The sequence below is a fragment of the Somniosus microcephalus genome, chromosome 12, assembly GCF_052327205.1.
Source record: "Somniosus microcephalus isolate GS21.2 chromosome 12, FLI_Smic_1.0, whole genome shotgun sequence".
NCBI classification, from domain to species: domain Eukaryota; kingdom Metazoa; phylum Chordata; class Chondrichthyes; order Squaliformes; family Somniosidae; genus Somniosus; species Somniosus microcephalus.
The window spans coordinates 173951610-173976850 of NC_140998.1; the positions used below are offsets into that span (position 1 = coordinate 173951610).

General features: G+C 43.5%; 1 protein-coding gene across 1 annotated transcript in view; it reads left to right on the forward strand.

Annotated features, from left to right (window-relative positions):
* rbm25b (RNA binding motif protein 25b) overlaps positions 1 to 25241 on the forward strand; it is a gene marked incomplete at its 5' end in the record, with an annotated part of 71290 nt that overhangs the window by 13208 nt on the left and 32841 nt on the right. The window contains 5 exons of the mRNA XM_086002359.1: positions 9198 to 9358; positions 13536 to 13712; positions 22635 to 22718; positions 23415 to 23424; positions 24140 to 24185. Coding sequence (XP_085858485.1) covers positions 9198 to 9358; positions 13536 to 13712; positions 22635 to 22718; positions 23415 to 23424; positions 24140 to 24185 — 478 coding nt within the window. The remainder of the gene's footprint in view (positions 1 to 9197; positions 9359 to 13535; positions 13713 to 22634; positions 22719 to 23414; positions 23425 to 24139; positions 24186 to 25241) is intronic.

Sequence of the window (25241 nt, forward strand, 5' to 3'; positions counted from 1 at the left end):
CGGGTGGTTCCCAAAAGACAAAATCACTTTTGATTGCCATGGTGGTTCCGAACTACAACTATTGGGTTAGCTTGACTCATTTGGTAGCACTCAAACTTTGAATCGGAAGGTCGTGGGTTCAAGCCCCATTATTCTAGGCCGATAGTTCAGCAAAGTACTGGGAAAGTACTGCATTGTTGGAGGTGCATTCTCTTTCAGCTGAGATGCTTAACTGAGACCCCTTTTGTCTGCTCGGGTGGATGTATATGTTCACGTGGTGCTTTTCAAGGAAGAGGGGAGATTTCCTGGTGACCAACATTTCTCCCTCAACTAATGCCACTAAAAACAGATTGGCCCAGATTTTCCTGTCAAAAGAACGGTGAGGCTAATGGCGCTTGCTGTTATTTATGCACAAACGGTACAGCAACTTCAGGCGAGGGGCAGATGCGCGGTTAAACTCAAATATCCAAAAGTTGCTGTCTGAGTTGTGCCGCTCCACCATTAGCTTTGTGAAAACTGCATCTCGCTGTCCGGCTCACCATTGACATGGCAGTGAATGGCGTGAAGTTGCTGTATTTGCATGGCAGATATGAACTAAACTCATTGCAGAAAGTCAAGTCTTGTCCATTTCAAGTTTAAGGACCCTTTTAGCAACATGCCGAGTGTAACTGCCAAACAACTCCTTCAGCACGGAAAATTAACTTTACAAGTGTGGAGTCTTATTCCTTCAGGTTTAATTGCTGGAGATTTAAAAAATTAAAAAAATTTTTTTTTTACTTCTCCTTTCTGTCTTTTCTCTCTCTTTCTGAATCCAGCCTTTCCTTCCCTCGCTCTCTTTCTCTTTCTGTACCTGATTTGACAATGAATTAACCCACTCTAATTTACACTTCCTTCTCAGTCCTTGCACTGTGCATCTCTCAATCCTTCAATCTGATTGGTTACGGAGATACTCAGTTGCGTGCCCTGTTTGCTTGGGTCCCAAATGCCCAGTTTCCCTTGCTGCGACATTATCAGCTCGCACTTTCAGCAACTTTCTCGCAGAAAATTAAAAACCTAAATGTGCAAGGACAAGTCTAACTAATGGCAGATGCTGTTAGATGCCCTGCTACCGCAACAATCTTGTCTGTCATCTTGTCATTCATGTGCTGTTCTGTGGAACCTTGCTGTATGAAAGTTGTAGAATCATAGAAAGATACAGAAGGAGGCCATTCATCCCATCCTGCCTGTGCCAGCTCTTTGGTAGAGCTGTCCAGTTAGTCCCACTCCCCTGCCCTTTCCCCATAGCCCTGTAAATTTTATCCCTTCAAGTATTTATCTAATCCCCTTTTGAAAGTTACTATTGAATCTGTTTCCACCGCCCTTTTAGGCAGCGCATTCCAGATCACAGCAACTCGCTGCGTAAATATTTTTTCCTCAGGCCGCCTCTGGTTCTTTTGCCAATCACCTTAAATCTATGTCCTCTTGTTACCAACCCTTCTGCCGCTGGAAACAGTTTCTCCTTATTCCATGATTTTGAACACCTCTATCAAATCTCCTCTTGACCTTCTCTGCACTAATGAGAGCAACCCCAGCTTCTCCAGTCTCTCCACATAACTGAAGTCCCTCATCCTTGGTACCATTCTAGTAAATCTCTTCTGCATCCTCTCGAAGGGCTTGCCATTCTTCCTAAAGTGCGGTGCCGAGAATTGAACACAATACTACAGCTGGGGCCTAACCAGTGTTTTATAAAGGTTGGGCATAACTTTCTTGCTTTTGTACTCTCCATCTATTTATAAAGCCAAGGATCGCATATGCTTTTTTAGCAGCCTTCTCAAATTGTCCAGCCACACACACAGATTTGTGTATATACACGCCCAGGGCTTTCTGTTCCTGGACCCCTATGTCCTCTAGAGTCTGTTACTATCCTCCTCGTTGGTTACTACATTTCCGAGTTTCATGTCATCTGCAAACTTTGAAATGATGCCCTGTATACTCAAGTCCCGGTCATTAATATATATCAAAAAGAGCAGTGGCCCAACACTGACCCCTGGAGAACATCACTACATACGTCACAGTCTGAAAAACAACCGTTCGCTACTCTCTGCTTTCTGTCCCATAGCCAATTTTGTATCCATGCTGCCACTGTCCCTTTAATCCCAAGGGCTTTAATTTTGCTAACCTGTCTATTATGTGGTACTTTGTCAGACTCCTTCTGAAAGTCCATATACACAACATCAACTGCACTACCCTCATCCACCCTCTCCGTCACTTCATCTTGATGAGCTTGATCCAGTTAGTCAGACATAACAAATCTGTGCTGACTTTCATTTAAGACCCCATACTTTTCCAAGTGCTAGTTAATTTTGTCCTGTATTAATGTCTCGAAGTTTCCCGCCGACGTTGGGTTGACTGGCCTGTAGTTGCCGGGTTTATCCCACTCCCCTTTTTTGAACATTTTCAATCCTCCAGTCCTCCGGCACCACTCCCATATCTAAGGAGGATTGGAAGATTGTGGCCAGAGCCTCTGCAATTTCCACCCTTACTTCCCTCAGGTGACTTTTCTACTTGCTGCCAACCTTTTAAGTACATCCTCTTTATTTATTTTTATCCTCACCAATATTGTGATGCCTCCTCCTTTGCTACATTGGCAGCATCCTCTTCTCTAGTGAAGACAGATACAAAGTACTGATTTAGTACCTCACCAATGCCCTCTGCCTCCACAAGAAGACCCTCATAGAGTTATACAGCACGGAAAGAGGCCCTTCAGCCCATCGTGTCCGTGCCGGCCATCAAGCCCTGTCTATTCTAATCCCATTTTCCAGCACTTGGTCCGTAGCCTTGTATACTATGACGTTTCAAGTGCTCATCTAAATGCTTCTTGAATGTTGTGGGGGTTTCTGCCTCTACCACCCTTTCAGGCAGTGAGTTCCAGATTCCAACCACCCTCTGGGGGAAAAAGTTTTTCCTCAAATTCCCTCTAAACCTGCTGCCCCTAACCTTGAAACTATGCCCCCTGGTTATTGACCCCTCTACTAAGGGGAAAAGTTCCTTTCTATCTACCTTATCTATGCCCCTCATAATTTTGTACACCTCAATCAGGTCCCCCCTCAGCCTTCTCTGCTCTAAGGAACACAACCCAGCCTGTCCAGTTTCTCATCATAGCTGAAGCGCTCCAGCCCAGGTAACATCCTGGTGAATCTCCTCTGCACCCTCTCCAATGCAATCAAATCCTTCCTATAGTGTGGCGACCAGAACTGCACACAGTATTCTAGCTGTGGCCTAACTAGCGTTTTGTACAGCTCCATCATAACCTCCCTGCTCTTATATTCTATGCCTTGGCTAATGAAGGCAAGTATCCCATATGCCTTTTTAACCACCTTATCTACCTGTTCTGCTGCCTTCAGGGATCTATGTACATGCACACCAAGGTCCTTCTGATCCTCTGTCCTCCCTAGGATCATACCATTCATTGTGTATTCCCTTGCCTTGTTAGTCCTCCCAAAATGCATCACCTCACACTTTTCAGGGTTAAATTCCATTTGCCACTGTTCTGCCCATCTGACCAACCCGTCTATATCGTCCTGTAGCCTGAGGCTTCCCTCCTCGCTATTTACCACTCCACCAATTTTCGTGTCATCTGCGAACTTACTGATCATACCTCCTACATTCATATCTAAATCATTAATGTACACTACAAACAGCAAAGGACCCAGCACTAATCCCTGCAGTACACCACTGGACACAGGCTTCCAGTCACAAAAACAACCTTCGACCATCACCCTCTGCCTCCTGTCATTAAGCCAATTTTGGATCCAATGTGCCAAATTGCCCTGGATCCCATGGGCTCTTACCTTCTTGACCAGTCTCCCATGCGGGACTTTGTCAAAAGCCTTACTGAAGTCCATGTAGCTTACATCAACTGCACTACCCTCATCCACACACCTAGTCACCCCCTTGAAAAAGTCAATCAAATTGGTTAGACATGATCTCCCCCTGACAAAGCCATGCTGACTATGCTTGATTAATCCTTGCCTCTCCAAGTGGAGACTAATTATGTCCCTCAGAATCTTTTCCAATAATTTCCCTACCACTGATGTTGGGCTCACTGGCCTGTAATTCCCTGGTTTGTCCCTACTACCCTTTTTGAATAATGGTACTACGTTAGCTGTCCTCTGGCACCTCCCCTGTGGCCAGAGAGGTTCTGAAAATTTGTGTCAGAGCCCCTGCAATCTCCTCCCTTGCCTCACACAGCAGCCTGGGATACATCTCGTCTGGGCCTGGGGATTTATCCACTTTTACGCCCACTAAAACCGCAAGTACCTCCTCCCTCGATACTAATTTGTTCAAATATACCACAATCCCCCTGCCTGATTTCTATGCCTACATCGCCCTTCATAGTGAACACAGATGCAAAATACTCATTTAAAACCTCACCCACATCTTCCGGCTCTACACACATTGCCACTTTGGTCCCTAATGGGCCCTACTCTTTCCCTGGTTATCTTCTTGCCCTTAATATTATACTTATAAAACACCTTGGGATTTTCCTTTATTTTGCCCGCCAGTGTTTTTTCATGCCCCCTCTTCGCTCTCCTAATTTCTTTAAGTACCCCCCTGCATTTTCTATACTCCTCTAGGGCTTCCACTTTTTTTAGTCCTTTGTATCTGCCAAAAGCCTCCCTTTTTTTCCTAATCCATTCTTGTATATCCCTTGACATCCAGGGTTCCCTGGGCTTGTTGGTCCCACCCTTGACCTTTACGGGAACATGTTGGCGTTGTACTCTCTCTATTTTATTTCTGAAAGACTCCCACTGCTCTGATGTGAATTTTCCTACAAGTAGCTTATCCCAATCCACTTTGGCCAGATCCTGCCTTATCATATTAAAGTCGGCCTTCCCCCAATTTAGAACCTTTATTTCCGGTCCATCTTTGTCCTTTTCCATGACTACCTTAAATCTCTCCTACATACACTTCTACCACTTGCCCGGCTACATTCCCTGGAATTAGGTCCAGTACCGCCCCCTCTCTTGTAGGACTTTTTACATGCTGGCTCAAAAAGCTCTCCTGGATGCACTTTAAGAATTCCGCACCCTCTGAGCCTTTCACACTCTGACTATCCCAGTTAATATTGGGGAAGTTGAAATCCCCTACTATTATTACCACACTTCTGAGATTTGCCTACATATCTGTTCCCCTATCTCCCCCTGACTTTTTGGTCCTTAATCAGTCCCACCCTTCCTTTGACTACCCTTTTACTATTTATATGTTTATATAAGAATTTTGGGTTCCCTTTTTAAGTTAGCTGCTAATCTATCCTCACACTCTCTTTGCCCCTCTTATTCCCTTTTTTAGATCTCCTCTGTACTTTCTATATTCAGCTTGGTTCTCTACTGTGTTACGAACCTTGCAATTCTCATAAGCCTCCTTTTTCTGTCTCATTTTAATCTCTGCATCTTTACTCATCCAGAGAGCTCTCGTTTTGGATGCCTTCCTTTCCCCCTCATAGAAATCTGTCGGTTCTGTACTCGACTTAATTCCCTATGCTTTCTTTTTACATCTACCTGTCGCAGATGCATCTGTCCATGACAGCAGTGACCACCGCACAGTCATTGTGGAGGACCCTGCTAAATGGGATAGATTCAGAACAGATCTAGCAGCTCAAAACTCATAGAGTCATAGAGTTATACAGCACAGAAAGAGGCCCATCACGTCCACGCCGGCCATCAAGCCCTGTCTAATCTAATCCCATTTTCCAGCATTTGGTCCGTAGCCTTGTATACTATGGCATTTCAAGTGCTCATCCAAATGCTTCTTGAATGTTGGAGGGTTCCTGCCTCTACCACCCTTTCAGGCAGTGAGTTCCAGATTCCAACCACCCTCTGGGTGAAAAAGTTCTTCCTCAAATCCCCTCTAAACCTCCTGCCCCTTACCTTGAATCTGTGCCCCCTTGTTATTGACCCCTCTACTAAGGGGAAAAAGTTCCTTTCTATCTACCCTATCTATGCCCCTCATAATTTTGTACACCTCAATCAGGTTCCCCCTCAGCCTTCTCTGCTCCAAGGAAAACAACCCCAGCCTGTCCAGTCTTTCTTCATAGCTGAAGCACTCCAGCCCAGGTAACATCCTGGTGAATCTCCTCTGCACCCTCTCCAAAGCAATCACATCCTTCCTATAGTGTGGCGACCAGAACTGCACACAGTATTCCAGCTGTGGCCTAACCAGCGTTTTGTACAGCTCCATCATAACCTCCCTGCTCTTATATTCTATGCCTCGGCTAATGAAGGCAAGTATCCCATATGCCTTTTTCACCACCTTATCCACCTGTTCTGCTGCCTTCAGGGATCTATGCACATACACACCAAGGTCCCTCTGATCCTCTGTCTTTCCTAGGGTCTTACCATTCATTGTGTATTCCCTTGCCTTGTTAGTCCCTCCAAAATGCATCACCTCACACTTTTCAGGGTTAAATTCCATTTGCCACTGTTCCGCCCATCTGACCAACCCATCTATATCGCCCTGCAGACTGAGGCTACCCTCCTCGCTATTTACCACCCCACCAATTTTTGTCATCTGCGAACTTACTGATCATACCTTTTACATTCACATCCAAATCATTAATGTAGACCACAAACAGCAAGCGACCCAGCACCGATCCCTGCGGTAGCCCACTGGACACAGGCTTCCAGTCACAAAAACTGGGCATCCATGAGGCGCTGTGGGCCATCAGCAGCAGCAGAAGAATTGTATTCCACCACAATCTGTAAACTCATGGCCTGGCATATCCCTCACTCTACCATTACCATCAAGCCAGGGGTCCAACCCTGGTTCAACAATGAGTGTAGAAGAGCATGCCAGGAGCACCAGTCGTACCTAAAAATGAGGTGCCAACCTGGGGAAGCTGCAACACAGGACTACATGCATGCTAAAAAGTGGAAGCAGCATGCTATAGACAGAGCTAAGCGATCCCACAATCCACGGATCAGATCAAAGCTCTGCAGTCCTGCCACATCCAGTCGTAAATGGTGGCGGACCATTAAACAGCTAACGGGAGAAGGAGGCTCCAAGAATATCCCCATCCTCAATGATGGTGGAGCCCAGCACGTGAGTGCAAAAGACAAGGCTGAAGCGTTTGCAACCAACTTCAGCCAGAAGTACCGAGTGGATAATCCATATCGGCCTACTCCCGAGGTCCCCACCATCATAGAAGCCAGTCTTCAGCCAATTCAATTCACTCCACGTGATATCAAGAAACGGCTGAGCGCACTGGATACAGCGAAAGCTATGGGCCCCGACAACATCCCGGCTATCGTGCTGAAGACTTGTGCTCCAGAACTAGCTGCGCCTCTAGCCAAGCTGTTCCAGTACAGCTACAACACTGGCATCTATCCGACAATGTGGAAAACTGCCCAGGTATGTCCTGCCCACAAAAAGCAGGACAAATCTAACCCGGCCAATTACTGCCCCATCAGTCTACTCTCAATCATCAGCAAAATGACGGAAGGTGTCATCGACAGTGCTATCAAGCGGCACTTACCAATAACCTGCTCACTGATGCCCAGTTTGGGTTCCGCCAAGACCACTCGGCTCCCGACCTCATTACAGCCTTGGTCCCAACATGGACAAAGGAGCTAAATTCCAGAGGTGAGGTGAGAGTGACTGCCCTTGACATCAAGGCAGAATTTGACCGAGTGTGGCATCAAGGAGCCCTAGTGAAACTGAAGTCAATGGGAATCGGGGGGGAAACGCTCCACTGGCTGGAGTCATACCTAGCACAAAGGAAGATGGTTGTGGTGGTTGAAGGTCCAGGACATTGCTGCAGGAGTTCCTCAGGGCAGTGTCCTAGGCCCAACCATCTTCAGCTGCTTCATCAATGACCTTCCCTCCAACATAAGGTCAGAAATGGGGATGTTCGCTGATGACTGCACAGTGTTCAGCGCCATTCACAACGCCACAGATAATGAAGTAGTCCATGCCCACATGCAACAAGACCTGGACAACGTTCAGGCTTGGGCTGATAAGTGGGAGGTAACATTAGCGCCACAGAAGTGCCAGGCAATGACTATCTCCAACAAGCGAGAGTCTAACCACCTCCCCATGACATTCAATGGCATTACCATCGTCGAATCCCCCACCATCAACATCCTGGGGGTCACCATTGACCAGAAACTTAACTGGACCAGCCACATAAATACTGTGGCAACAAGAGCAGGTCAGAGGCTAGGTATTCTGCGGCGGGTGTCTCACCCCCTGACTCCCCAAAGCCTTTCCACCGTCTACAAGGCACAAGTAAGGAGTGTGATGGAATACTCTCCACTTGCCTGGATGAGTGCTGCTCCAACAGCACTCAAGAAGCTCGATACCATCCAGGACAAAGCAGCCTGCTTGATCAGCACTCCATCCACCATCGTAAACATTCGCTCCCTCCACCACCAGCGCACCGTGGCTGCAGTGTGTACCATCTACAAGATGCACTACAGCAACTCGCCAAGGCTTCTTCGGCAGCACCTCCCAAACCCGCGACCTCTTCCACCTAGAATTTAAAGGGCAGCAGGCGCATGGGAACACCACCACCTCCAAGTTTCCCTCCAACTCGCACACCATCCTGACTTGAACTTTATTGCCGTTCCTTCATCGTCACTGTGTCAAAATCCTGGAACTTCCTCCCTAACAGCATTGTGGGAGTACCTTCACCACACGGACTGCAGCAGTTCAAGGCGGTGGCTCACCACCACCTTCTCAAGGGCAACTAGGGATGGGCAATAAATGCTGGCCTTGCCAGTGACGCCCTGATCCCATAAACAAATTTTTTAAAAAAGATATGAAGCCTGACTATTCAGCATCCGTATGGGATAATATACCACAGTCAGTGTTCCCTCTAAGCTGTGCAGTAATGAGAAAGGTCCCACGCAGGCCACTCACCGGCTTTTCCATTGTAAATATTGCACATGCGCTGAAATTTAAATTAAAAGAAACAGGCCTCGCAGAACAGAATGCAGCTCACGGAACATTGACCACAGTATATTCTTTTTTGGTGGACCTAGTTTTTTTGAAAATTAGACCTTGTACAAAAATGCAAAGCCTACCTTTTTATCCCTGTGATTTCAGAATCTATTTTCTTTAGACACTTAATAATGGGGATAAATGATATGCACTGAAATTATTACAGTTTTGGCAACTTTAAAATTAAATTTTGTGATATGTCGTTGGTGTAAACATGTCATCTTTTATTTCTCTGGTAGCATTTGGTTTCTGTGAGTACAAAGAACCGGAATCCACACTCCGTGCATTAAGGCTGTTGCACGAGCTTCAAGTAGGAGACAAGAAACTGCTTGTGAAAGTAGATGCCAAGACCAAAGCCCAGCTGGATGAGTGGAAGGCCAAAAAGAAAGGAGTCAATGGAGTATGTTGTATTTCTATAAGCTTTACATTCGCAATTTGAAAAAGTGAAATGTAACCGCTGTCTCGCAGTTCTCACTAATCGTTTGAAGTGTAACAAGTCTGGTTTCTGTAGTATCGTGCGTATGTTCTTTTGCTGGTACTGGATTGCCATAAGAAATGATGGCATCTTTTACCCAGTAACAGCAGATATGCTATTATTAGGGACAAAGAAGATGATGTATGCTTAGGTGCAGGGCAAGGCTAGAATACTCAATGACTACTCTGTATCTGTGTTTACTAAGGAGGTGGATGCTGACAAAATATCGGTAGAAGTGGAAAAGGTAGAAGCAATGGAAGGGGTGAAAATTGATAGACAGGGTGTTAGAAAGGCTGGGTATGCTTAGAGTGGATAAGTCGCCTGGTCCAGATGGCTTGCATCCCAGGTTGCTAAGGGAATTGGGGGAGGAGATAGCGGAAGGGCTTGCCATAATTTTCCAATCTTCCCTAGATACGGGGGAGGTGCCTGAGGGATTGGAAAGTGGCAAATGTGACGCCATTGTTCAAGAAAGGGTGTAAGGACAATCCTAGTAACTACAGGCCAGTCAGTTTAACATCAGTGGTGGGTAAAGTTTTACAAACAATAATTAAGGAAACAGTTAACGGGCACTTGGAGAGACTTAAGCTAATTAAGGAGAGCCAACACGGATTTGTAAAACGCAGATCGTGTTTGACTAATCCAATTGAATTTTTTGATGAAGTAACGGAGGATTGATGAAGGGAATGCAATGGATGTTGTCTACATGGATTTTCGGAAGGCGTTTGACAAAGTACTACATAGAAACATAGAAGATAGGAGCAGAAGTAGGCCATTCGGCCCTTCGAGCCTGCTCCGCCATTCAATGAGATCATGGCTGATCATCCAAATTCAGTACCCTGTCCCTGCCTTCTCCCCATATCCCTTGATCCCTTTAGCCTTAAGAAATATATCCAACTCTTTCTTGAATATACTTAATGAACTGGCCTCCACCGCCCTCTGTGGCAGAGAATTCCACAGGTTCACCACTCTCTGGGTGAAGAAATTCCTCCTCATTTCAGTCCTAAATGGCTTACCCCTTATCCTTAGACTATGACCCCTGGTTCTGGACTCCCCGGCCATCAGAAACATCCTTCCTGCATCTAATCTGTCCAGCCCTGACAGAATTTTATAGGTTTCGATGAGATCCCCTCTCAATCTTCTAAACTCCAGTGAGTATAATCCCAATCAACACAATCTCTCCTCATATGTCATTCCTGCCATCCCAGGTATCAGCCTGGTGAATCTTCGCTGCACTCCTTCCATGGCAAGAACATCCTTCCTCAGGTAAGGTGACCAAAACTGCACACAATACTCAAGGTGCGGTCTCACCAAGGCCCTGTACAACTGTAGCAAGACATCCTTGTTCCTGTACTCGAACCCTCTTGCTACGAAGGCCAACATACCATTTGCCTTCTTAACCGCCTGCTGCACCTGCATGCTTACCTTCAGCGACTGGTGCACAAGAACACCCAGGTCTCTTTGCACTTCCCCTTCTCCCAATCTATTGCCATTCAAATAATAATCTGCCTTCCTGTTTTTGCCACCAAAGTGGATAACCTCACATTTATCCACATTATAGTGCATTTGCCATGTTTCTGCCCAATCACCCAATCTGTCCAAATCGTACTGGAGTTTCACGACATCCTCCTCACAGCTTACCCTCCAACCCAGCTTTGTGTCGTCTGCAAATTTGGAGATATTACATCCAATTCCCTCGTCCAGATCATTAATATATATTGTGAACAGCTGGGGTCCTAGGACCGATCCTTGCGGTACCCCACTAGTCACTACCTGCCACTCGGAAAACGACCCATTTATTCCAACTCTTTGCTTTCTGTCCGCCAACCAGTTCTCTATCCAACTCAATACCTTGCCCCCAATCCCATGTGCCTTAATTTTGCACGCTAATCTCTTGTGTGGGACCTTATCGAAAGCCTTCTGAAAGTCCAAATACACCACATCCACTGGTTCTCCCTTATCTATTTTACCAGTTACATCCTCAAAAAATTCCAGTAGATTAGTCGAGCATGATTTACCTTTTGTAAATCCATGTTGACTTTGTCCGATCCTGTCACTGCTTACCAAGTGCTCTGCTATTACATCTTTTATAATAGATTCTAGCATTTTCCCCACTACCGATGTCAGGCTATAATTCCCCGCTTTTTCTCTACCACCTTTTTTGAACATAGAAGGCTGGTTAACAAAATTGAGGCTCATGGAATATGTGGGTCAGTGGCAGCTTGGATAAGGAATTGGCTTAAGGACAGAAAACAGCGAGTTGTGGTAAATGGCTGTTTTTCAGACTGGAGGATAGTAGACAGCGGTGTTCCCCAAGGGTCAGTGCTGGGACCACTGCATTTTTTGATATATATAAATGACCCGGATATTGGAATACAGAGTAGAATTTCAAAATTTGCCGATGACACCAAACGTGGGGGTGTGGCAAACAGTGATATCATCAATCGACTGCAACAGGACATAGAAAGGCTAGCAGAATGGGCAGATGGAATTTAATACAGAGGAGTGTGAGGTGATGCATTTTGGCAGAAGGAACAGGAAGAGGCAATATACACTTAATGGCACAGTTTTAAAGAGTGTGCAGGGACAGAGGAACCTGGGAGTTAATTTGCAAATGTCCCTGAAGGTGGCAGGACATATTGAGAGAGTGGTTAGCAAAGCATATGGGATCTTGGGCTTCATAAATAGAGGTACTGAGTACAAAAGTAGAGAAGTTATGCTGAACCTTTATAAAGCGCTGGTTAGGCCACAACTGGAGTATTGCATCCAGTTCTGGTCACCACACTTTAGGAAGGATGTGAAGGCCCTTGAGAGTGCAGAGGAGATTTACCAGAATGGTTCTGGGGATGGGGGATCTTAACTACAAGGACAGGTTGGAGAAGCTGGATTTGTTTTCATTGGAGCAAAGGAGGTTGAGGGGTGATTTGATAGAGGTGTACAAGATTATGACGGGTTTGGATAGGCTAGACGAGGAAAGGCTGTTCCACTAGTTGATGGTACAAGGACCAGGGGACACAGGTTTAAGGTTTTGGGCAAGAGGTACAGGGGAGACGTGAGGAAAAACTTTTTTACGCAGAGAGTGCTGAGGACCTGGAACTTGCTGCCGACGGAAGTGGTGGAAGCGGAGACACTCAATGTTTTCAAGGGGAGACTGGATAGACACTTGAGGGAAATAAACTTGCAGGGCTACGGGGATAGAGCGGGGGAATGGGACTGACTGGATTGCTCTACAGAGAGCCGACACGGACTCGATGGGCCGAATGGCCTCCTTCTGTGCCGTTATAACTCTGTTAGGGAAAGAAGTTTGGTAAAGGAAAGGAAATTGAGTATTATTTCTAAAATGAAAGAAATCCTTCATTGGAAAATAGACTTGAAGCCTAGTCTTTTGGGGCGGGGGGCGGGGGGTGGTGTTTATGTTCAAGAAATTAAAACCCAACATTTTTACTTTGAGCGGAGTTCAGCGGGGAGGGAGAATAGTGTCAGGACTGTATAGGCTTGGGGCTTCAGGGAGAGCATATATCTTTATCATTTTGAACCCGTAGTGGTGGGAAGCACTCGGCAGGACCAAAATGAAATTCCCATTCTGCATCAATCGATGTCAGACGAGGGCATGGTCATGCTGTGATGCTTTTTGCTGTTAAACAGCCCAATTTTTGCCATTAGGCTCACACCTAATTAATGGCTACTCGGGCACAAAGTTAGACCGTGCTGCTTCACACCAATGACTGTATAACTGGACTTATAAAAGGAGTTCCAAGTAGGATGGTAGCGGAGAAAATTGTCTCTCAGAAAAAATATTTCAAGCAAGAAATGAATTTATAGTATATGGCACATGAGTTTCACATTTGAATAGATGGACTTTGAAGGCAAAGTGGGCCATGCTCAGAAATCCAAATCCAGAGACTGATGTTAGGTTGCATGATCACAAATGGGGCTGATTTAAAAGATAAAGGCAAAATCCTGCCTCTTGAAATACAATGCTGCATGCTGGCACTAGTGAGTGTATAAGAAGAATGGGAAAGTGCTATTTGCTGCAAGCGGTTTGGTTTTGTGAACAATCCTTCATGTTGGATGTGATCATTTTGATTCTTGTTGCGTCCTGAAGGATACGAAAGCCGAGGATTCATCAGACGATGTTGTGGATGAGGAAACCAAGAGAAGAGATCAGATTGTGAAGGGGGCAATCGAAGGGTTAATAAGAGAGTACTCCAGTGAGCTAAATGCACCGTCTCAAGATCAAGATGCACATCCTAGAAAGAAGAAAAAGGAGAAGAAAGAGGAGGTATTGGTATTTGATGTCTTATTAAAGTGAACATTGATCTCTGCTGTTGACTTTTCTTTGTTTTAATCCTTCCTAAATTGATGATGTAAATATCCTGAGTATGAAAAGTGCAACTCACTCTCGTTATACTGATGTGGGGAAGTATTTGTATTGTTCGGGGAGGGCAAGTAACCTGGAGCTTTTCAAACGGGTATTTGTATCAATAGGTGTAATGTTAATTTGTAGTCTAAACAAGAAACAGTCATTCTATCAGATAAAGAACTTTCATTGAAAGAACACCTTTAATATAAAGAAACTTGATGAGTATAACGGGAACACGTGCTGAGCAGGGAGGGAAGGATGAGGAGGTGTGACATAGCTAGGTTGAAGCAATAGCTTTCTAGAGTTTAGCCGGGGATTTTGAGAGTGCACATGATATGACTGAAGACTCTGCCACTATGTTGGGCTGGGGTTTAGGGAGCCACAGAAGGCCATATGCAGAGGAACGGTGTTTGTGATGGGATTCAAGGCTGAAGGAAATTGCACAGATCGGATGGATCAGGGCCATGGAGGGACTTATAGATGCGCGCAAAGATTTTTGAATTTAGTGTGTTGATTATAGAGAGCCAGTGTCGGTCGGTCAGCGAGAAGTGGTGAGGGGTGTTGTGTTACAGTTGAATCCAGAGGCAGCAGAGGCACGTATAAGGGTTTCAGTGGTAGAGGGGTTGGCGTGGGAGACCTGGCAGGTTGGAGGTGAAAGTAAGTGGTTTAAAGCTCAGTTTACAAACAGTCTGGTTCAGCCAGTTTGCACAGTCAGGAAGAGGGATGTCAGTGCAAAAAGAGCAGATTTGTGCTGTGGCGAAAGACTATGGCTCCAATATTCCAAATTCTGAGCTGGAGAAAGTTGTGACTCTGTCAGGACTTGGTGTCTGGCAAGCAGTCTGACGGGATGGAGGCAGTAGAATAGTGGAGAGGTGAATCTGGCAATGCACATCATGAAATCTGAGCCCAGGCCGGTTGGTGATGGCGTGTTGATAAGTAAGCAGAGTATCTTCTCCTTGGTGACTATGAGGAGGAAAGAGAAGCCCTTGCTGGAGATTGACTGGCTGTGTTCAGGTAATGGAATGGAACGATGCTGGCACAATCCTGTGGATTTGGAGAATCAGCGAGAGGAGGCATTGGAGGGCTGTGTGGTTCACTGCATCAAATGCTGCAGAAACTACTGAGGATGAATGATGCACCACGGCAGCCACAGAGTGGGTCTTTGTGATTTTGGGTGTGAGACACTTGGTACTGTGAGAAGCCAATTGTTTGGCTACTGTTTAGAAAGACTGGAGTAGCGGACTGTGTACAGCATTAGTGTAGTGTGAAGTGAGCTTTAGGCAGTATAGAGTTATACCAATGGATGGTGGGATATAGGTTTGGTTTGATTTGTTCCCCTACCTTCACTTTGCCAAGTTTCTAATCTCAGCTGCAATACATGGGGTGTGTCCTATGGGAAGGAAGCAGAATTGCTGTGCTCTAAGGCCACCTTAACATTTAGCACCTAATTCTCAGCAACATTGATAAAGGCCTGTGGACAGGTTGGCCAGCCACTTTCTGGCTTGGGAGGAAAAGAATAGTGATTTGAACTCCTTTGCAAAAAGAAAGATATTTTTTTAATTTGACAGGAGCTTGTGTGACTTTATCATTATGTAGAACGCATTCCAACACGACTGTACATGTCATGGTGTACAACAGTATAGCAAGGTTTGTGGGTTGTGATAACTCCTTGTTGCATTTAAAGATTGTTGAATGTTTTTGCATCATAGTGAGCTTTGATTTCCCTCTTTTTTCTAGGATGAGATTGCAGAGTAGACTTCTATAATATCCCTGTATGTTGACTCATGCGATCATGTAGAAGTAATGAAAACTCATACATTTGTTGAGTGGCAGCAGTAGCCTATTGGACTCGCAACCCAGAAATCACACGTTCAAATCCTTCGGTGGCAACTTGTGAAATTAAATGTTTAAAATCTGGTAATTTGTGGGCGAGCACTGGACAATGGGCATGAAAGCTGTAAGATTGTCACAGAAACCCAAATACTTTGTACGTATCCTTCAGAGAAAGGGCTTTGCATTCTTGCACGATCTGGCTACATGTGACTCCAGTTCCATACTATAGTGCTCCCGAAACACCTAGGGATGGGCAGTAAATCCTGCCTTTCCAGTGTTGTCCACATCTCGGGAACACACATTAAAATAAAATAAACATCTGCAAATTTTAATAAAATGCTCATGTTGATGCTGTGGTGACAGTTTAATGGTTTTCATTATGCTTCATCATGCAATCTATTGGAGGTGCTGTATTGAGACCAGCGACTTTGCATCAGGGAGGTAAAATTCGTATGCAGTCACAGTACTCTTGTGTGTCTCATTGTCGCGTTACAAAAACATGCTGGCAGAGGCGAGAGAGGCTCAGTCCTCCTACATCTGCCACTAGCCAGGGTGCAGTGATGGAGAGCGGAAAAGGCAAGAGAAAGGCTTGACCAAGTCCATACGTAATGGTGTAAGTTTAGAACTGGGAATTAATAAGGCAAGGATGCATGCAGAGGGTTAGTTGAATGCTGAGCTCATTTCCCACTGCCCCACACATTATTTTCGACCAACTGAACTACAGACCACAATTAGACTCCTAAACCACTTAATGAATTGGTCACTATGCAAATGGGACTGTCGATCAGAAGAAAGGTTTGGAATAAGCAACTTAAAAAAAAAAAAAAAAAACTTTCATATCTTTGGACAAAATAAGCATGGGACAAGAAATGAAATACGTGATTGATGCTGTGACAGCAGTGCATGACTGAAAAGAAAGCTGCAAATACTGGAAATGTAAACCAGGAATGTTGCAAGTACGGAGGTCCATCCACGTCTGAAAACTCAATGATGGGTTCATGTTTTGCAAACTCAAAATACAAAAGCCATTTGTATGCCAGGGCTGTCCAAGCTACGATGTCAACTGTCTCACCCTGGCAACCATGTCTTTGATTTATTAGTCACTGATTTTGCTGTGATTTAGGCGTGCAGTTTCAGAAAGAACTGTTCTTAGTGCTATTGCCTCATTAGTGGGTAGAGAGACAAACTTGCATTTATATAGCACCTTTCATGACCACCGGACCTCCCAAAGCACTTTACAGCCAATGAAGTACTTTTGAAGTGTAGTCACTGTTGTAATGTAGGAAACGTGGCAGCCAATTTGCGCACAGCAAGCTCTCACAAACAGCAATGTGATAATGACTAGATCATCTGTTTTTTAGTGATGTTGATTGAGGGATAAATATTGACCAGGACACCGGGGATAACTTCCCCTGCTCTTCTTCGAAATAGTGCCATGGGGTCTTTCAAGTCCACCTGAGAGAGCAGGCGGGGCCTCCTCAGTTTAACATCTCAATTGAAAGACGGCATCTCCGACTGCAGCACTCCTTCAGTACATAAGAACATAAGAAATAGAAGCTGGAGTAGGCTCTTTGAGCCTGCTCCGCCATTCAACAAGATCATGGCTGATCTTCCTCAACTCCACCTTCCCGCACTATCCCCATATCCCTTGATTCCTTTAGTTCCCCCAAATTTATTGACCTCTGCCTTGAATATACTCAATGACCGAGTATCCACAGCTCTCTGGGGCAGAGAATTCTAAAGATTCACAACACTTTGAGTGAAGAAATTTTTCCTCATCTCAGTCTTAAATGGCCGACCCCTTATTCTGAGACTGTGACCCCGTGTTCTAGATTTCCCAGCCAGGGGAAACATTGTCTCGGCATTAATCCTGTCAAACCCCTTAAGAATTCTATGTTTTAATTAGATCACCTCTCATTCTTCTAAATGCTAGGGAATATAGGCCTAGTCTACTCAATCTCTCCTCATAGGGCAAGCCCCTCATCCCAGGAACCAGTCTGGTGAACCTTCATTGCACTCCCTCTATGGCAAGTATATCCTTCCTTAGGTAAGGAGACCAGAACTGTAGACAGTCCTCCAGGTGTGGTCTCACCAATGCCCTGTATAATTGTAGCAAGACTTCTTTACTCTTGTACTCTAATCCCTTTGTAATAAAAGCTAACTTACCATTTGCTTTCTTAATTGCTTATTGTACCTGCATGTTAACGTTGTGATTCATGTACAAGGGCACCCAGGTCCCTCCTGAGTGTAAACATTTCCCAGTCTCTCACCATTTATAAAATATTCTGCTTTTTTGTTTTTCCTACCAAAGTGTATAACTTCACACTTCCACACATTGTATTCCATTTGCCATGTTCTTGCCCACTCAAGCCAACCTGTCTATATCTCTGCAGCCTCTTCACAGCTTACTTTCCCTCCTAACTTTTTATCATCAGCAAACTTGGATACGTTACACTCAGTCCCTTCATCTAAGTCATTGATGTAGATCGTAAATAGCTGAGGCCCAAGCACTGATCCTTGCGTACCCTGCTAGTTACAGCCTACCAACCCAAAAAAGTCCCTTTTATTCCTACTCTCTGTTTTCTGTCCATTAACCAATCCTCAATCCAGGCTAACAATTACCCCCACGCGTGAGCCCTAATTTTGTGTAATAACCTTGTGTGGCACCTTATCGAATGCTTTTTGAAAATCCAAATACGCCACATCTACTAGTTCCCCCTTATCCATCCTACTAGATACATCTTCAAAAAACTCAAAGATTTGTCAAACATGATTTCCCTTTCATTAAAACCATGTTGACTCTGCCTGATTATATTATGCTTTTCAAAGTGCCATGTTACCATGTCCCTAATGATCGATTCTAGCACTTTGCCTACTACTGATGTCAGGCTAACTGGCCCATAGTTCCCTGTTTTTTCTCTTCCTCCTTTCTTAAATAGTGGGGTTATGTTTGCTACCTTCCAATCCTGGGACTGTTGTAGAATCTAGGGAATTCTGGAAGATTAATACCAGTGCATCCACTATCTCTGCAGCTACCTCTTAAAACCTGAGGATGCAGGTCGTCAGGTCCAGGGGATTTGTCCCCACTTAGTCCCATTAATTCCTCCAGTACTATGTCTTTACTTATACTGATTTCTTTAAGTTCCACACTCTCTCTGGACCCTTGGTTCCCCATTATTTCTGGAATTTTTTTGTCTTCTACCGTGAAGACAGATACAAAGTATTTGTTTAATGTCTCTGCAATTTCCTTATTGCCCACTATAATTTCCCTGTCTCTGCCTCTAATGGGCCCACATTTACTTCCACTAATCTCTTCCTATTTACATACCTATAGAAACTCTTACCATCTGTTTTTATGTCTCTTGCTAATTTACTCTCATACTCTTTTTCTCTTTCCTTATCAATTTTGTGGTCCTCCTTTGCTGAATTCTAAAATACTCCCAATCCTCAGGCTTACTATTTTTGTCAACATTATATGCCTCTTCCTTTGATTTAATACTATCTTTATAACTTGTTAGCCACGGTTGGACCACTTTTCCTCTGGGGTTTTTGTGCCTTAAAGGAATGTATATTTGTTATAAATTATGTATTAATTCTTTAAATGCTAGCCATTGCTTCTCTACCATCATACCTTTTAATATAGTTTCCCAATCTACCTTGGTCAGCTCGCCCCTCATACCTACGTAGTTTGCTTTGTTTAGGTTTAAGACCCTAGTTTTGGATTTAACTAAATCACTTTCAAACTCAATATAAAATTCTATCATATTATGGCCACTCTTCCCTAAAGGCCCCTTTCCTATAAGGTTATTAATTAACCCTTTCTCATTGCACAATACTCGATCTAAAATAGCCTGTTCCCGAGTTGGTTCCTCAACATACTGATCTAGAAAACTATCTTGTATACATTCCATGAATTCGTCCTCCACACTATTACTGCAAATTTGGGTTTGCCCAGTTTATATGTAGATTAAAGTCCCCCATGATTACAGTATTATTCTTGTTACATGCGCCTCTAATTTCCTGATTTATACTCTGCCCTACATTACAACTACTGTTTGGGGGCCTATAAACAACTCCAACCAATGTTTTCTGCCCCTTGCTGTTTCTTAGCTCCACCCAAACTGATTCTACTTCTAGATTTTCGGAGCTAAGATCCTTTCTCTCTACTGTCTTTATCCCCTCCTTTATTATCAGGGCTACCCCTCCTCCTTTTCCATTTTGCCTTTCTCCTCTAAGAGTTAAGTATCCTGGAATATTTAGTTCCCAACCTTGGTCACTTTGCAACCACGTCTCCATTATGGCTATTAGATCAAACCTGTTAATTTCTATCTACGCTATTAATTCATCTATTTCATCGGGAATACTTTACGCATTCAGATATAGTGCCTTTAGCTTTGACTTATTTCTATTTCCCTGATGTCACCTTGGTCACCGATGCCCTATTACCTTTGTTACTCACTCTGTCCCTTCATGACCCACTCTGCTTATTTTTACCCAAAACTCTGCTCTGCTCTCAACCCTTGACATTTCTCTTGCTGCTTTTAAGTTTACTCTTTCCTGAAACCTCCCACCCCCCCTTCATTAGTTTAAAGCCCTGTTTACTGCCCTAGTTATTCGATTCGCCAGGACACTGGTTCCAGCCCGGAGTGGAGTCTGTCCCAATGGAACAGCTCCCTATTTTCCCAGTACTGGTGCCAGTGCCCCATGAACTAAAACCCCTTCCTCCCACACCACTCTAATCCTCTAATCTGTTTGTCCCTGTGCCAAATTGCACGTGGCTCAGGTAACAATCCAGAGATTATTACCTTTGAGGTTCTTTTTTAAAATTTGGATCCTAGCTCCTCAAACTCCCTCAGCAGAACCTCATTCCTAGTTCTGTCTATGTTGTTGGTTCCTACATGGTGTACGACAACTGGATTCTCCCCCTCCCACTCCAGGTTCTTCTCCAGCCGCGAGGAGATGTCCTTAACCCTGGTCGGAACTCTCAATCGCGGCTGCAGAGAACAGTACCTATCCCCCTGACTATACTGTCCCCTACCACAACTACATTCCCTTTCACTCCCCCCACTTGAATGGCCTCCTGCACCATGGTGCCATGGTCAGCTCGCTCATCCATCCTGCAGAATCCGCCCTCATCCACATAGGCAGCAAGAACCTCATACCTGTTGGATAAGGGCAAAGGCTGAGGCTCCTCCAGCACTGCACCTGGGGTCCCCTTACCTGCCTGAGTGGCAGTCACATCCTCCTGTCTGTGACCACTAACCAGACCTGCACTACTACCTAACCTTAGAGGTGTGACTGCCTCCTGGATCAAAGTGTCCAGGTAACTCTCCCCATTCCTGATGCCCTGCAATGTCTGCACCTCAGACTCCAGCTCAAAAACTCTGAGCTGAAGCTGCTCAAGATGCAGGCACTTACTGCAAACATGGTTGTCTGGGATCACAAAGCTCTCCACAAACTCCCACATGCTGCAGTTGTGGCACACCACCTGCACTGCCATCCCTATATGACCTTGTTTTATTTAATTACATTTGTGTTTAAGTAACTTAGTTTACAGTTTAGTTTATTGACTACTTATTTGATCTAGATTAAGTTATGGGTAAATGAAATTAAATTCTCCCTGTAACACAGCACTACAAGCAGTGGAGGCAAAAAGCAGCAACTCCTTTCCTCCCTCTTCTCTGAATTCCCCACTCTCTCTAAATTCCCAAATAAAACACACTGTTTAAGTGCACTCTTTACTGCCATGCTGTGCAGCCCACTCACTGGAATGTCAGCCTAGATTTTTGTGCTCAAGTCCCTGGAGTGGGACTTGAACCCACAACCTTCTGACTCCGAGGCGAGGGTGCTACTCACTGACGCATCCTAAATCAGAGCATGACGATTTGTTAGTAATGGGAAATGCCTGTGAATGGATTATTTCTATTTTTAAAAGCTGGAGGAGATGAAAGTGATGGATGGATGATAGAAGCATTGAAGTCAGGTTGTGAAGTGTTAAAGGCAAGTAAGACCAGTCCAAAATAGGCAGCAAAGTGATATATCATTGAGAAACTATTAGGAAAATTGGTAAACAGTTCAGATCTTAAGTTGCCAAGTTCTGATCGAGGAATTCCAGAGGTCCCAGGAAGGCGATGTGATGCAATTTTTATTGTCTTTGGCTGTAACTGCACAGCTGAGCACAAAGGGGTGAATTACTGAGGTCAGGATTGTGTGGCGGGCATAATTGAGATATCCATGCAAGTAGTAACCCAGCCTGTGTTTGGTCTCTCCATTATAGAGGTAAGTATTGAATACAGTACTAGATTGGAGAAAATATGTGTAAGTTACTGATTTCAATTGAATGGGGCCTAGAAAAAAGTAATAGACATCAGCACTTTAAAAAAAAAAGCTGTTCACGGGCTGTTCAGTCTATTTGTGTCTATGAGTATCTCTTGGTTCCAATCCCACTCCAGAGATTTTAGCGCATAATCTGGGCTGACACTTCAATGCATTACTGAGGGAGTTTTTCAGAGGAGACAATAATCCGAGGCCCTGTCTGCCCCCTCGGGTGGATGTAAAAGACCCCAAGGCATGATTCGAAGATGAACATGGGGAGTTCTCCTGGCCAACATTTTTCCCCCCATCAGTACTTTAAAAACTTGATTATTTGGTCATTTATTTCATTGCTGTTTTGGGAACTTGCTGTTTGCAAATTACTGCCACATTTCCTATATTACACTTCAAAAGCACTTCATTGGTTGTAAAGCGCTTTGGGATGTCCTGAGGTCGTGAAAGGATCTGTAGAAATGCAAGGCGTTCTTTGTATACTTGACCCAGGATCTTTACCTGTACTTGACTGTCTTCCCTTTCAGGTCTGGTAAAGGATTTCTACCCAAAACATCAACTTAATCTTTCTCTTTCTGGATACTATGTATTTACAGCCGTCTCCATTTGTGTCACTATCATAACCAAGGAGAAGTTGCAATTAAAAACGGTTTATTTAGATAACTCTTGTGTTTTGTTTTCCAGGATGACATAAGTGCAATGGAAATGGAAGAGGACAAACGAGATCTAATTTCTCGAGAAATTAGCAAATTCAGAGATACTCACAAGGTAGCACCAAAATTTATTTTATTTCTACAAATACGAGCACGAGAACTACACACATTTTCACTTTAAAAAACTGATAGTTCATTAAAATATTTGCTGTCATTAGCTTTTCTTTGTAAGATTGAGGCAGTCAGCAGTTTACCCTTGCAACCTTTAATATATGGATGGATGTTGCATTAGGCCCATTTTAAGTTAGAATTACAAGGCGACATAAAATAAATGAATCCATACCGTATATTTGCGTGTATAATCTGATTTTCTCAGGAGTACTTAGAAATGAATTGTAAGGGGGATACATTTTTCATGTCTGATTTAGTCATAGGAAGTCAGTATTAGTTCTAAAACCATTTTGAGTATCAGTTGATAGACCAGTGGATATTTGTACCTTTTAATGCATTGTCAGCTTAGTATTGCTTATAGTGCATTTAGTAACCAAACTTAATAGTATAGGAATCAAATCTAGAAATTTTAAGACGACAAATTTGAGAAGGAAGAAAGTTTAGAGCCCTGCCCTAGAGCTACTGCCTAGTGGAAAAGTAAGTGGTGTTATGTGGTACGATTGAACTATAGGCATAGATTTGAGTCTAGATGAAGAAACTAGGGCAGGGGAAATCCAAAAACATATACCATATAACATGCACGGAATAATGTACATGCCCTTAAAGCTAATCTATTCATTGACCCCCACCATTATGATAGAGATCATATGGTGACTAAAGCAAGATGAACTGAGAACTTGTGAAAATGCATGGATAGGATGTAAGTATGAGCTTCAGTTTCTTCTTTATAAAATTCATGGATGCCCCCTTCGAGAAATATGCAAAGGTGCAGCTGGTCGTTGTTTAAAGCCTAGTTTGTTTTCACGATCGTGACCAATCTTCTTACTTCCGTACTTGCAGTTTAATGCAATGATTTAGAACATTGGGATTCCTTAATACTTGCACAGTCAACCTTTGCATGTTTTGATTCTTATATTGTAATGTATTTGCTGCAGTCACTCAGACTGTTGCTGTCAGCCGTTCAGTTTAACAGGGGGTGTCCATTTAGAGCACTGATGAGTCTGAAGAATATGAGGTAAGACCCAATCAGCTTATCTTCTCCTTCCTCTTTCCTTTGCTATTTTGCATTTGCTGTGTCATCAAATCTCACCTTTTAAATGTTTTCATTGAAACCCTTTCCTTTTAAAACGAAAGTAACTTCTTTTGAGAAGCCACATTAATGTTGAAGTAGCTTTGATTTTTGTAGTGTAAAACAAAGATTATCAAATAGTTCAGTTAATGGTGATTTCTTTTACTAGTTTAAATGGAAATTGAAGGAGTGTTACATGCATTGAAACCTCGAGGAATCAAACACAAAATATTCAAAGGTATGGGGAGCTATAACTTTAGGCCTGCCTTTTAATATTTCTTTGTATTTGTTGCAAGTTTGTCCCAGTAAAATGTACTCAGCTAAGAGGGATTTCAGACTTTTGTAAGTATGTAGAAGAATATTTTTTACTTCTCACCAAAATGTTAGCATTTGGGGAAATGCAGAGGTAAGTTGATAGAAATCCTAATATTTTGTTAGACTTGAATTGAATGCCCATCAAATGTGGAAATTCCAGCACGGTTGTACTTGGCGTATGGGTGGCACTGTTTAACTTGATGCATCAGTAGTTTGAGGATGATCTGAGTTGGAATGTGACAACACCAATATTTACCCAATTCCTTTACATCTTAATGCATAGAAGAAGCATTGTGCTTCTGCACTTAATTCATTTTGGTACTTTTCAGACATACCTTTGCATCCCTTTCAACATCAATTGTGGCGGTTACATCAGTATATCCATCAGTGGGTGGTGGTGATTTTATTTAATAATGTTTTTGTATTGCCTCATGCTGATTGGATAGATTGATGTGTTGTAAAAGCTTCCTTTTCACTATTGTTTGCTGATTTAAGAGTCATTGGTGACCGATCGACCACAAGAACCTTGAGGTAAGAACCTGTGTTTACAATTGTTTAATACTTTTCAATTGTTGCTTATTGTCTATCTTTGAATTTACTCTGTTTAATTGTGAAATAGGGATGATATGTTGTATGTAACATCTTATAATGTGTAAAAGTTGCTTTTTTTAATGTGTTGGCATCTGCTGCTGCTGACAACTTGGTCATTCTATTACCTGTGAACAATTTACTTGCTCTTCCCAGACACTTAGCTTATAGGCAATGTTAATCCAGTCTTGACGGTCCGAGTCCTAGCAGACCACTGTAAGTCAAATCACTTCCAAGGATGGATTGTAGTCTATTGATGTTTTCATTTTCTTGTAGGAATTCTGGACAGTAAAGTTTTTATTAAAATTTGAATTTTATCAGTACTTTAAATGATTATCTAAACTGTATAATGTCTTCCTATAGTTGACAGGTTTTATGTCAACTTATGCTTTTTCTGCGCGATAAATCTGATCTCGTGATTAGTGCACTGTTCTTTAAAGCATTGTAATGTTTTAAATATTGACTCTAATGGGTAAGAATTTTTTGTTAATTTTT